Source organism: Pavona decussata, unplaced genomic scaffold (assembly GCF_977016875.1).
Source record: "Pavona decussata unplaced genomic scaffold, jaPavDecu1.1 SCAFFOLD_28, whole genome shotgun sequence".
Taxonomy (NCBI): domain Eukaryota; kingdom Metazoa; phylum Cnidaria; class Anthozoa; order Scleractinia; family Agariciidae; genus Pavona; species Pavona decussata.
This window is the reverse complement of record NW_028145451.1, coordinates 296,274-310,208: the sequence shown is the minus strand read 5'-3', so window position 1 is coordinate 310,208 and position 13,935 is coordinate 296,274. Positions and strand designations below refer to the sequence as shown.

Here is a 13,935-nt window from a genome sequence, read left to right as displayed (position 1 = left end):
ATTCTTGAAACGACGAACTGGTTATAATCTAGAGGGGAAGGGGGGGGGGGGGGTTACGCTCAGATCTGGTTCATATTACATCTGATTGTGAGAAGCTCTTCACTTTGAGCGTAATTAACAAACAGATTTCATTTTTCCGTACGTCTGTACTCTGACAACGGACAGTTTTTCTTTCTTGCGAAAATTTACTTATGTTTGTCCGCTATTCGCAAAACTGGTTTGCAAAACTTTGTCGACCAGTCACTCTGGCTGGAATCTAAACTGATCACGTGCGCCGGTCACACCACTCGATGACTTCAATCGTGCGTCTATACTCTAATCACCAATTTCGTTCCACCAATCACAACGCGAGATTTACATTGTCATTGTAGAAGGCGAAAGAAAATAAGACAGGAGATTTTTATGGCTTCTTGCGATTGTTTTCGCAAATCAGGCATTTAAAAAATGCCCCAGAGAAACGTTGTTTAAAAAAAAAATTATAATAATAATAAAAAAACCGTTTTCCACAAAATATACTCCATTGCTAAATTTTTCCAGTAAGACTATTGGATTTAAAAACTTCGTTTTAAAACAAGGCCACTGCAGTCAAAGAACACAAGAGCTACAAAGTGCGAGGAGAGCTCGTTTGATTTTCTCAAGGTTACTGCTTATTCTTTGGTCGTTTTTTAGTTTTTTAGTCATAGAGAATAGATACTCGTGACCTTGTTAGATGAATGTCTTCTAATTTTTGTTTCTACAGTGTACCCTTGATAGACAGGTTAAGTGAAGGCTGACGAAAGACATATTTGTAGGTTCAAATTATTTTCTGTTGAAAATTATTTTCAGAGGAGAGCTTTTTTGACAAATTTGAAGAGGAAAGTAAACTGAGACCATTTCCCAGCTTGTATGGAAGTCAAGATATGGGAAGCTTGACGCACTTGTATTCACCATCCAATCCCATCACCGACTCTGAAATGGACCTGCTGCTGGACATAGAGAGCGAAGACTTCTCATCTTGGAAGCGCGTCAAAAAGTCGAGGGAGCTGGAGATCTATTCACGGAAGGGAACTAAGAGAGGAAGCCCGCCAGTTGTAAAGGTAACTTAGTTTTAGATCACGTCATTTCACTTCAATCTTCTTCTTCCCGGCTAAGACGTAAGCCCCAAACTATTTTTGTTTTTGCCATAGGGATCCGTCACTTTCGAACGGTCTCGCCTCGTTCCACAGAAGCCCCATCTCTTTCATCTCAGTCATCATTGTTCATCGCCAGGTTGTTTTCAGCCTGCCACATTTGCCTTCTTCAGTTGATTTGCAGACACCAAAGCAAGGCTTAATAAAATCCATTCGTGTTTTCCCAAATTTGTATCAGTATATGTAATCAAATGGTGACGAGTGAAATTAGGAAATAACTTCACGCGTGTTTTGACAAAACGCAAGTGAAATTATTTCATAATTTCACGAGTATACCATTTGAGGCCATTTTCATCACACCAGTTAACAAAAACCCTCACCCAGTTAATTGTGCTCTTTCGCGTATTTAGGTTTTGTGCAGTGTCTTTTAATGCCGTAACTTCTTTCATCTGTTACATCCTTAAACCTGGACGCCATCTTGGCACTGAGATATAGGAAACGTTGTCATAGCAATTTTGTAATTTTACATATGAAATTATAAATCAACGCTGAAATTTCGCGCCAAAATTAAAGAGTAATCTGTCACCCATGATATTAGCCAAGAAATAATCTTTTTTTTTTGTCAAAATTTAATGTTTTTTTCGTTCAAAGAAGGTAAAAATATACCGCTAAAAGTGGAATCAGTTAATATGGTTTTTTTTATCTTCTCAGGCGATTATGGTGTTGAAGGACGTCCCTTATAGAGATGGTAAGTACCTTCTTACTGCGTTTCACTAATATCTTTCTAGAGCTCATACGCATCTTTTGTCTGAACTCACCGTATGGACAGGAAACATTCAGAAGGGAAGCCTATCCACAGCTGGTTTGAGTTCCTCTACTGGTTTGAGAATTGTTTGGGCACCTTTCATTTGTCAGCAGTGGCTAACTTACCCTGGGAACAAGAGGTGTTTTCTTACGCGAGGCGGGCACACTTTTTCGGCCCAAAGGCCAAACTCACGAGAAGCGAAGCTTTTCGGGCGGGTCACCATAACGACCGAAATGAAGCCTTGACCGAAACCGGAAACCGCGCACGACAAGTCTATGGCACCCAGGGTATGGCTAACTAGACTTTTCAGTTCAGGTATGAAATGCGTTATGCGCGGATTAAAAAAAGAACCAAAACAAAACAAAAACTGGTTATAAACCAGTCATTGAACTTCCTTCAAAATGGAGAAACCCATTTTCAGAATATTCCATTTTCCAGGATTTCAAAGTGGCGTATTCCATTCACAAACTGGTAGTTTTGGACCAGTCATTCGGCCAATTATAAAAGAGCCCTTAATCGTACCCGCTGCTTGTTTTGATGGTTATTCATTCTTCTATTATAGCTATCGATTTAATGTCTGACTGGGATGAACGAACTAAATGGGACAACACATTTGATGGCGTGTCCTTCCTTGACCAGATGGCTGACTTCAAAGTGCTCAAATGGTAAGCTTATTGCATTCCTCCGACTCCTTCTCGATAGCTCAGTCAATAAGATGCCACAGTGCTCGTTAAGAAAGGCACCAGACCGTGTCATATTAAGTCATGAGGGGTCACAGGAGGACGCACGAGGTCAAGGAAGGTGTGAATCCCGGCTAAACCACTGCTCAGTCTCAGTGGACGTTACTTCTGCCTTTGCTATGACATCTGCTATTACAGATGGCTTAGATCTTCATAGGGCTCTGTTGATCTGATTTGGGAAACCCCTGAGGAGGTCGTAACGCGTTAGTGAATGCCCTCAGTGCCAACATATGATCGAAGTTGCAGTGGAAGCCCCATGTTTTCCTTAGTGAAATTACAAGCCGTCCAGTGCCGGAAATGTTATACTCCTTCAACGTTGTCATAAGGAAGGCCTCATTAATGTTAAACCGGCTGATAGAATAGTTTTGTCAAGTTCTTTTAATGTTATAGTAAGAAAGGCTTCCTTAATGCGTACACACTCTCCGTCTTGTACAGTTCTCAGAACAAGAAAAACCGCTGTTTAGTGTTAGCAACCTTGGACCGTGAAGACGAAGAGCCTTATTACGCGTGGGCTTGGAAAGCAGCTAATCATCCGAGCGTCCCTGGGGAGGACACTAAAGTCACAGTCTTGAGGTTTGTAGACTTTGACGTCATCCTTTTCACCCAGCCCCCTTACTTAAAAGCAGGCAGGTCAAAACTGTGTCTAACTTTTCAAACTGTGCACAAAATCTTTTAGTGTGGACGTAAAAGCTGAGAAAGCCGAACTTTCATGTGGCGCTGGTCATTGTGTGGTAAAAAATTTATATATATGCTCCTGCGAAAATATTTTACAGTGTAGCCATCCCAATAAAAGGTGTTTTAACAGCAGTACTTTTCGGTGCGGAGTCATTGTGTTGACAGCTGCGCTTGGAATGTACTTTGGGCAATTTGCCGATCACATGAGACTAGTTTAACAGGGCAGAGTATTGTCAGCGGCAGTCCTAATTAAGTAGCTGTTATCGTATTATCTGATCAATGAGTCCATGAAATGAACAGAAGTTGGCGCCTGTACAAGAGGCCCACGAAAAGCATTCTACGTTTGGAATGACTTAGACTATAAAGAGCATAATATAGATGCTAACTAAAGCTGCAATGTGTTAGGTCATGTGATCACGTACACGCTTTTGCTGTTTGTCAACCGTTTCGCTTTTTCTCTAGGTTGGAGACTGGAATCTGTGGCGCAATCATCCGTCCATACCACGATGCAACTCGGTCCTCGAAAATTACCTTAATCACCCAAGTACGAGGCTCTATACCCAGTCCCCTGAAAAGCACCTATCTCACGGGCAATCCCAGCAAGTGGCTAATCTGGCTCAAGAAACATTACGATTCACAATTGAAAACAACAGCGGACAAAGACGAGAACGATGAAAATAAAGATGATTCCTCTTCGGTTTCTTCAAAGTCGGACAAGCAAGATTGATGGAAAAGAGCAATTTTATTCAAATTTTGCTTGAATTATGTAAAACCTCCTGTCTCAAGGACAAACCGTTAGGAGGAAGGACAATTAAGCTTCAAAAGCACATTGCTGTCATTGATTTCTTATAAGTGCACTACAACTTCTCGTATTTAGACAACGCTTTGTAAGAATTTTTAGTATGGGTAAAAAAGTCAAATACCTTTAAATTACTATAGAGCTAACACCACGCTTCTGAAAAAAGTAAGCTAGCTGCAGTGCATTGAACCTCGATTTAACGAACCTCTATGTAACGAAGTCCTCGGTATAACGAACGATATTCTCTAGCCGGCCCTTTTAAAATGTATGTAACAGAACCTTGATATAACGAACCAATTTCCCTAGTCCCTTCGCACTTCGTTAAATCCAGGTTCCACTGTAGGTTAGGCCATCTGTGTGTTCGTTTACCTTAATTCCCATTTCTTCTCTATTCATAAGATCCTGATCGGCATGGAACTTTCAAATACCTTTTAGGAGGAGTTATTTAAAAAGGAAAATTGGAGAAGAACGCGAGAACGAAATAATCTCAAATTACGTGTTTCAGCGCAGAAACAAATACAACAACTTACCTTGTCACGTGTACCAATTTAGTTTTACAGTCTGCTTTCTTGCTATCTAAAGAAATCGCTTGCTAGACTAAATATTTTCTTATCTTTTTTTTTTCTAAGGGAAGGAATTAGTTTCGCGAAAACTTCCCTCGTTTGTGTAAGGAAGCTGAAGGTCCGCGGGCAAACAAAGCCAAGTTTCACATTTAGGGTCTAAAAACCACGTTGATATGAAAGTGTTTCTGTGCCCCTAAGAAAACAGATTCCCGAGGGTTTTGGCAACCTTTTTGTCCTAGACCATAACACATTCTTGGATCGATCAGTCAGTTATAATAAAGCAACGGCTGAACAGTGGAGTATTTTAATGCAAGCCAAGAAATCAAAGGATTAGTTTTGGATGGAAATAGTTCAAGTTTGGACTCAGCTTTCATAGCATTCATCTCGTGAATTTCCCATTTGAACTGTCGTTTCCAAAACCCTTCCAGGTCAACATGATTGTGTGGCCGCTTAATAGCACGCTTTCTTCATTGCTTTGAAGGTAATGTAGCATTGGCTTGGAAGAAGAATGAATATTTTACTTCGAATCATTTAGGTTAAAAAGTTCTTGCTTTGCATAGTGCGTGTTTTTATTCCTTTTTTACAAAATAAATTTTACGGCAGCTTAAACTAGAAAAAAACCTCATTTTAGAGTAGATGACATTTTTCTGTATTAAAAAGTCGGTTGTTAATAAAGTATAGTATTTTAATGAATTCAAACGTCCTTTATGATGACTCATTATTCGTGCGTAATTGACTTTTAAATTTGCTTTTTCTTCGCGGTGGGGAGGAGAGGGGGGCATACCCTTTAACAATGATCAATAGTCATTTGCTTCAACAAACAGCTACTTGCATATACCTTTTTTCCTAACCTACTTAGTTACTTACTTACTTTTTTACTTTTAAGGAGTCCAATGCATGGGTTTAAAAGGACAACAAGCTAAGCAGAGGAAGTGGTACTCAAACCTTTTCCCAGTTAACGTATATCTTAGAAACTTATAAAGTCAGGTTTCTAGGGAAAGTCAAGACCAGCGTTCTGATAAGTGATAAATATATGTCTTAGGAGACTCTTATGGCTTAGAATGCTGTGACTGACCGCTCCTATTTAAGTTCTTGTTGACCTTGTTGGACGCAAGCACGGTGCATTACATGAAGTTCAATCGACTGGACAAGAGGTACACCCGAAGTCTTCTTACAAGTCAGCTGCTTGTACACCGCTTTCCTAAACTCTCGCATTCTCATGGCATAAATGAAAGGATTCACCAAAGAACTTGCGTAAAATAATACAAGCACTGCATAATCAATGTCCATTTGAGTCGTTTCAGACACTTTACTAAAAATGCGATATGGAATGACAGCACCAATAGCCCAGGGTAGAATTGTCAGTATATAGACAACAGTAACTATGAATAATGTTATTGAGAGTTTCCTTTCTGAAGCAACTGAGCGAACATGAGTTTGGATTGGAGGGCCACCTTTGATTTTTATAACAATAATAGCATAGGCGATTATTAGAACGAGGAGGGTCAGCACAACAAATGAGGTCCATACGTAATTACTTGCTACCGGTATATACAGATAAAAAACGGATTCCACAGAGGAAAAAAGTAAAGCTATCAACCAACTGCAAAGGACGGTTTTCAAATAGACCCCTTCCCCAATTAAACAGCGGTGCCTCAAAGGATAAAGACTTGCATGTAGACGTTCCAAAGAAATTAAAGAAAGGTTACAGAGCGACGACATGATAAATATGTTGTAAAGTGTTGAAATACTTAATGTTAGCCAAGTAAAGCTAAGGTTTTGGTCTATGTCGTCATAGCTCAGTTCCAAAGGTCCCGTGACTGCTCCTGTCAGTAAATCAGCTACAGTCAGGTTTATTATCAGGTACGTAGTGCGCTTGCGTAAGTGGCGGTTTCTTACAAAGACAACGAGAGTGAAGGCGTTGATTATTAAAATCACAATGAATTCACTGACGAGCACTGTAAACCACATTGTTTCCTTGTGTAAAACTAAGACTGTAAGGTACTGGTTCTTCTGATCTATTCACCTTTTCGTCAGTCTTTCCACGCAAGCTATTAAGATTGAAAGAGAAAAAACATTTTCAGCAGTTTATATTACTGTAACATCAAGCACAATTAAAATATTGTGATTTTTGTTGAGACGTTGTATTGAATTCTCATTGATATTTCATTTATTTCAGTTCCACTGACATATCGTCTGTCTGTGATAAGAGAGCTCTTTTGGACAATAGCCTGATGCCATGCAATGGGCGCGATAGCTAAATTAATTGTTCTGTTTAGGTGCGGGTGTATTAACCATTGATAAAAAAAAAAAAAAAGAGGAGAGAAACACAAAAGCAAAGTCGCGGTCACGGTCGAAAAATCGATTTGATTCATTTTTTCTACAAGGCAAGTTTATGTTATTAGTTTTTCGAAATATTCACTCTGCTTCTTCCTCTTTCTTAGAAGAAGTATTACATACATTTTAGTATAATTACTCAGGTAATCATAGAGATTCTATTGATCTCGCTATATCCGGCTGTAATCACCTCGCGCGAGGTGACTATAGCGGTAGCACTAATTATAGTGATTTGTTGATTTTTCTAAGGAAGAAGTATTATACGATGAAAGAAAATGTAATTCCGAAAGGCAATAAAGATGCAGCTAATTCCGGGGTGACACTTCTCGAAGGCAAGGCATGAAAGTTTTACTGACAGTGACAAAAAACCCTTGTAAATTGCAGGGGAAATGTTGTCGATGTCGATACCAATATAAGCTTAAAATGAAAACAACAAATTAAATTCGCGCAAAATTTTCTTTATTTAACAGAATGGTTTCTCCCAACAAAACGAATTTAAGACAGAATTTGAAAGCATGGAAGTAAACGAGATAATTAAATGTCTCTCTAAGACAAAAGACAGCAGTTTTTATAGGAAAACTAGTTTGTTGTCGGTTCGAGCGACTTTCGACCACCTTCTAAAGTCACCTCCTCACAACGAAACAATTTTCATCTGGGTCAACCGTGGACTTCTTTAGTAAAACCAGTAAAGCACTTAATTCCTATCTGAAGCAGTAAAACTCCGAGGGTATTTGAAAAAAGCCCGTTAACCGGTGAAATCATCAGCGACAAATTGTTCGAGAAAAGGATAACACGCGTCATCCTCGAGTTTTACACCAAACAGCATTGTTCATTTGGGTAAACGAGTCGGTGTAAACTAACATTCACTAGCATTCAATTCATTTATTGAAGAAGTCAATGCTTTGTCTCATTGAAACGAAAAAATAGTTAAGAATACTGAGATTCTGCTTGAGGCATATGCAGTTTATCGATTGACCAAGTGATTTCGATTAAGCATCATTCTCGTTCTCCGAGCCTACGATGTTTTGGTCAAAGGGAATAAACATTTCTAGTAGTTTTTTATCACTGTAAGATCAAACACAATTAAAATATTATGTGATTTTTGTTTAGAGGCTGTGTTGAATTCTCACTGATGTTTTATTTAGTTCAGTTCCTCTGACAGATCGTCTTACTGTGATAAGAGAGCTCTTTTGAATAATAGCCTGATGCCAGGCAATGGGCGCGATCGCTGAAGTAATTTCTGTGCATGTGTATTAATCCTTTCAGAAAAAAAACAGCCAAGGCAAAGTTTCAAAGACTGGATATGAGTAAACATCAAAGCAATTATCTTGACGCATAGTTTTAAAAAGTTACGTTTTATTTTTCTGGGACCTTCGGTTTTTTCGATTCAATCGCCAACCGAATTTTTGTAAAATTTGGAAAGCAGCGCCAGATCGAAATTTGGCAACATCAGCGTTCACAAGCAGTAAACAAAGGGAAGCACACAAATCTTTGCTTCACCTAAATCCAGCCGCTGCGAAAATCAGGCGAAACTATGTGGAATTTAGTACATAAAGTATTTTTGACGTTCTTCCTACGTTAATCGAAAACTACATGCGCTAATGTTTTTGACTAAGGGACTTGATTATCTCAATTCTTGTCCTAGGAAAAGCTCTGAAAACTTGCCGAAACATATTTTTCAGAAAAAATCTGTTAAATGTGGATATCAAAATGAATAGGATGACTGGTGTTGGATTAAAACTCAAAATAACAACTTACGTCCTCAATGACCCGGACTTGTTGGGTACGTTCGAGCTCCCATTTCAGCTGTTGACGAATTGGGTGTATTCTGTTGGTATTTGGAGTTAATATTCTCCAAAGGTGGTTATTTTATATATCGCTATGGAATATAGTTGACTATAATCCTTTACTAAGGTGTCAAAAAACGAACTGCATTTGAAAATGTTCAGCTGCAGTGGACGTGTCACATTACATTGAGAGGCAGTAAAGATTACTTTTGTAAATATTAGTTGTAGGAATACCCCCGTACTTAAGAGTCCATTGGACTTAGGTGTAATAGCACCCGCGGGCTTAGTTTTTTTAGGTGTGACGGAATCACTGTATATTGTATATTGTTTATCGCTGTAGCAGCTCCCCTGTCATAATTTGCTCTCTTTTGTTGTTATTTAATTGTCCATTATTCTTGTTAAAAAGTAAATAATAATAATAATAATAATAATAATAACAATAATAATAATAATAATAATAATAATAATAATAATAATAATAATTATAATTATAAATAAATAATAATGAGAACTCTTTATTAACATATTTCAAGCAAATTGCTATTCACAAGTTAAAAGTAGAAAAAGAACTATTAAAAACTATTTACAATTCATTTCGATGAAAAAAGAGACAACTTTCAAGCCGATTTTTTCCTCATAAAGATACTATGCTATTCTTAATAATAATACTATGCTATTCTTAGTAATAATACTACTACTAATAATAATAATAATAATATTAATAATAATAATAATAATAATTATAATTATTATAATAAATAATTTTATTCAAATCTCAGTATAAATCTACATGTATAAGTAAATAAAGGCAAGTATATAGAAAATTTAAGTAAATTATAATGTGACATGCATATGTAAAAAAATAATAATTTAATAATAATGATCTCTTTATTAACATATTCCATGCTATTTACAAGTTAAAAGTTTAAAAGTATTTACAAGCTAAAAAGGTCGCTCAACATAGCACGTATTTTCAAGGCAACCGCTTTGTATGACCGTTGAAACTCAGTAGTGACGTTTTAGGCACGTGTTTAGGGAGTGGTTTTGATGCGATGAATAAAGTACGCGCTTTTCACTTATATGATTTTCTCTTTTTTATTGCTGTTTATTATTTTTTGGAACATTTTATCACCAAGCTATTAAGAGTGAGATTTTAAGTAATTTTAGGCATAAAATAGCTTTAATAGAGCAGTTTAATTCCTCTAAGGCCACATAGGCTACGGTGTGCGCCCTATGTGGCCCTACGTTTTACACTGCATAATAATAATAATAATAATAATAATAATAATAATAATAATAATAATAATAATAATAATAATAATAGTAATAATAATAATATTTGCAGTGCATGAAGAGGTGAAAGCAAACAGAGTCAATGCCCCCGTTATCGACCATCAGACAAAGCGGATTATAACTCTTAAGGGAACAATTCAAATCACGTGACCTGGACATTTGACACCTTCAAGAAACAGCAATTGCTAACCTTCACTCCAACTCAGGGTTATTTTTGGTATTGCAGAATTAGTGTCATTGCTTTGGCCTTTGGGTCAGTTCTTTGAGTTAGGGTTAGTTTTGGGTCAGAGTCGGGGTTTGGGTGTCGACTAGTCACGTGAGAAACCTTCTCATCACACTGCAACACCCTAGAGTAACTAGGCATACGGTGGTGTGTTTGTTAAGCGAAAAAGAGTTTGCCCTGAAAGGTTAATTTCAAAACTGACCACCCCCCTGACTTGCACTTTGGGCTTTGTTTTGAAATGGAGCTCTTGAAGGCTTGTACCAACTGCTTTCTCAAACTAAGTCCTTATTCTTTGCTTAGACTAACACAAAACTTTCTAGTGTTACTAATACTAAAAGCTACCACCAGTTTTCGGAGTCTACGATATCGAAATGTGAAATACAATGGAAAAAGAAAATTTCATTAACCCTTCGCATACTAACAACGCATATATGCGTCGAAAACACCGTTCTGGCTTCTATGAATTGCTTCTTGTTTAACTTCAGCTACAACGTCATGATAATGTGTGAATGACACCAGCTGATGTATATTTCCATCATCAAACCCAGCAAATCGACTACGCCTCCCGATTTTCGCTGCATATCACCGTTCGTTTGGCAACAAAGTCCTAAATGCCAATTGTTCGGCCAAATAATAACATCAAAAATTACACTTATTTATCGTCAATTTTAATCCAAATAATTTGTTCAAAATTGAAAAGTCTATATTTACAGCAAACCTCAAGGTCAGACCTTGGTATCTGACTGGAAGTTTTCCTCTCAACGCTTTCCGAGGGCTATACTTCAGCCATTTTATCAGACCCAGTCTTGCGTATCTCACGTTGCCTCGTTTACGCCCGAAGAGAATTCTGGGTAATTCAGCCATAGCGCGAGCGTAGAACTCCTGCTCTTTCCATTTCATAGTTTTTTTATAAGTGTCGAGCCACCCAGTACCACCAGCAAAATTTCGAATCCATTGAATATTTTACTACTCCAAACTCGCCCAAATAGCCTTGGCAGGTCCTGGAATCCATCCACAAAACGGCCAGAGAGGCAACTTCACTCGTGGGCCTCCATGTCTGCTACACAGCATGTTTGGCGACTCAGTCAGCATGAAATCACCTCTCACCTCTGTTTTCTTTCAGAGGATTGCCTCTACCCACATTCCAGCTTGATGATGCCAGAATGGGGGTTTCTGCAGAGGAAAATGGCTCGAAAAACACTTATAAAGCGATGATTTTACCAGATTCGTGCTCGTGCACTCGCTCGAAACAAACAACAACCGTCACTTGCATCACGTGACAATTTAGCCTGAGCCCACAGTTTCTTAAGACCGCAGATATTTTTATTTCATCTCCATTTATGGAGAAATTAAGTGGCTCAGACTATTTATTGCCAAAAAGTCATTGAAAAAAATACCACACACCTAGGATTTAAAGGGTTAAGACCTTAAAGTACGGCCCATTAAGATGGGAACTAAAGCAGCAGTATCAAGGATATGAAGTGCAACAGTATAACGTCATCATGGATGTCCTCGGAAGTTGGTCAAGGGATCTAGCTGTCACGATGCAGGAGCTAGTGGGAAGTAGGAGCAAGAAAGTGTTGCAAAACGTGCAGAAGTCGGTGTTATCGGGATCCCTGAATATTTCCCGGACTTTCAAAGTAGCAACATGACTGAAAATTGTAGTATTGAATATATAGGCAGAAATATTCGACAGATCCAGAGTATTTTATTTATTAACTGTTTTATTAATTATTTTTAAAATTTATATTTCATTTTATTTTTCTTTCCACATAATAGTCAGCGGGCTACGGATATGCGTCCCGTCATACTAATTTTATTTGTAAATAGCATATGGACGTTTTTTACTGCAACAACAACAATAATAATAATAATCTGTTCATGTTGTCCTTCAGCAGCATGGTTAAAAATATATAAAAACTGTTCAATTGAGGCCTTACACTGCTGTTTAAAAACTAAAAACGAAAAACTGAAATCCAAGCTTTCGCCGATCATCGGCATCATTATTAATAATAATAATAACAATAATAATAATAATAATAATAATAATAATAATAATAATAATAACGCGCGTTTTTTTATTTGGTTGCTTTCGTGCAATGTTTCTGCACGATTTCGAAACGGGACCTGCTGAAAAAAAGCACATAAGTAAAAAGCAAGAAATCAAAAGCATCGCAAGCAAGTCAACAAAATTCTTTTTTAACGAAGTGGCAGAGGCAGAAGAACTCAAGTGAATCGCAACGAATCAAAGCAAGCATTTTGTCCAAAGCCCATCCTGCAGTGTTTGTCCTCGATTTTTACGTCTTCGTTTCGTTAAAATGCTAAACACTCGGGAAAGACATCCGAAGACGGGAAGATACTTTTTTCTTCCAAAAATAATTAATCTTTTTTATTTATTTATATTTGAAGGGGACCTGTCATCTATTTTTACTGTCACTTTGAATATCCGAAACACATACGTGTATCAATGAAATCATTAAAATACTTTTCAGCAGTTTTGTTGAGTGGTTATTTCTTGAAGGCTTGCGAGTCCAAAGCATTAATTGTTTTTGCCTAAGGATGGCCATGAAAGACTGAACTGAATTGAATGATAAGCAAATGGATATGAATAATACTGATTCTACCTGCGGATGAACGTTAATCTTTCATCCGCTGTTTTAATCCTTGACGGGTATATCACGAACTCACAACATGGCCAGCTCCCAGTTGGCTTGATAGCTCAGTTGGTAGAGCACTGCACCGGCGTCGCAGAGGTCATGGGTTCGAATCTCCATCCAGCGAAAATAAAGACTTGGAATTGTATTGTTTCTTGTCCATGAATTACAGGGCATCTTTCAATGCAGCTTCATGCAATATAAAGCGTGTCTAAAGGAAAGAATACTGTGACTGACAGCTCCTATTTAAGTTCTTGTTGACCTTGTTGGACGCAAGCAGGGTGCACTTCATGAATTTCAGTAGGGCGGACACGACGTACACCCGAAGCCTTCTTACAAGTCAGCTGCTTGTACACCGCTTTCCTAAACTGTCTCATTCTTATGGCATAAATTAGAGGATTCACCAAAGAATTCGCATAATATAATACAAGCACTACATAATCAATGTCCATTTGAGTTGTTTCAGACAATTCACTCACCATGCTATATGGAATGACAGCACCAATAGCCCAGGGTAGAATTGTCAACATAGAAACAACAGTAACTATGAATAATGTTATTGACAGTTTCCTTTCTGAGGCAACTGAGCGAACATTAGTTTGGAGGGGAGGGCCACCTTTGATTTTTATAACAATTATAGCATAGGCAATTATGAGAACGAGGAGGGTAAGCACAACAAGCAAGGTCCATAAGTAATTATTAGCTACCGGTATGTACTGATAAAAAACAGAATCCACAGAGGCAAAAAGTACAGCGACCAACCAACTGGAAAGGATGGTTTTAAAATAGACCCCTTCCCCAATTAAACAGCAGTGCCTCAAAGGATAAAGACTTGCATGCAGACGCTCAAAAGAAATTAAAGAAAGGTTAAAGAGCGACGATGTGATGAATATGTTGTAAAGTGTTAAAATACTGAATGTCTGCCAAGTGAAACCAAGGTTTTGCTCTAT

The 13,935-nt window shown here is 37.8% G+C and overlaps 1 protein-coding gene and 1 long non-coding RNA gene across 23 annotated transcripts in view; one reads left to right on the top strand and one right to left on the bottom strand.

The window, feature by feature from the left end:
* Positions 1-5,384, top strand: part of LOC146484944 (uncharacterized) — a 41,621-nt gene extending 36,237 nt beyond the window's left edge. For all 22 annotated transcript variants that reach the window (XM_085103806.1, XM_085103807.1, XM_085103808.1 and 19 more), the window contains 5 exons: positions 826-1,076; positions 1,821-1,857; positions 2,477-2,579; positions 3,090-3,227; positions 3,792-5,384. In XM_085103806.1, coding sequence (XP_084959932.1) covers positions 826-1,076; positions 1,821-1,857; positions 2,477-2,579; positions 3,090-3,227; positions 3,792-4,056 — 794 coding nt within the window. In that variant the 3' untranslated portion in view covers positions 4,057-5,384. The remainder of the gene's footprint in view (positions 1-825; positions 1,077-1,820; positions 1,858-2,476; positions 2,580-3,089; positions 3,228-3,791) is intronic.
* LOC146484940 (uncharacterized) overlaps positions 1-13,935 on the bottom strand; it is a 182,260-nt gene that overhangs the window by 117,873 nt on the left and 50,452 nt on the right. The window lies entirely within an intron of this gene.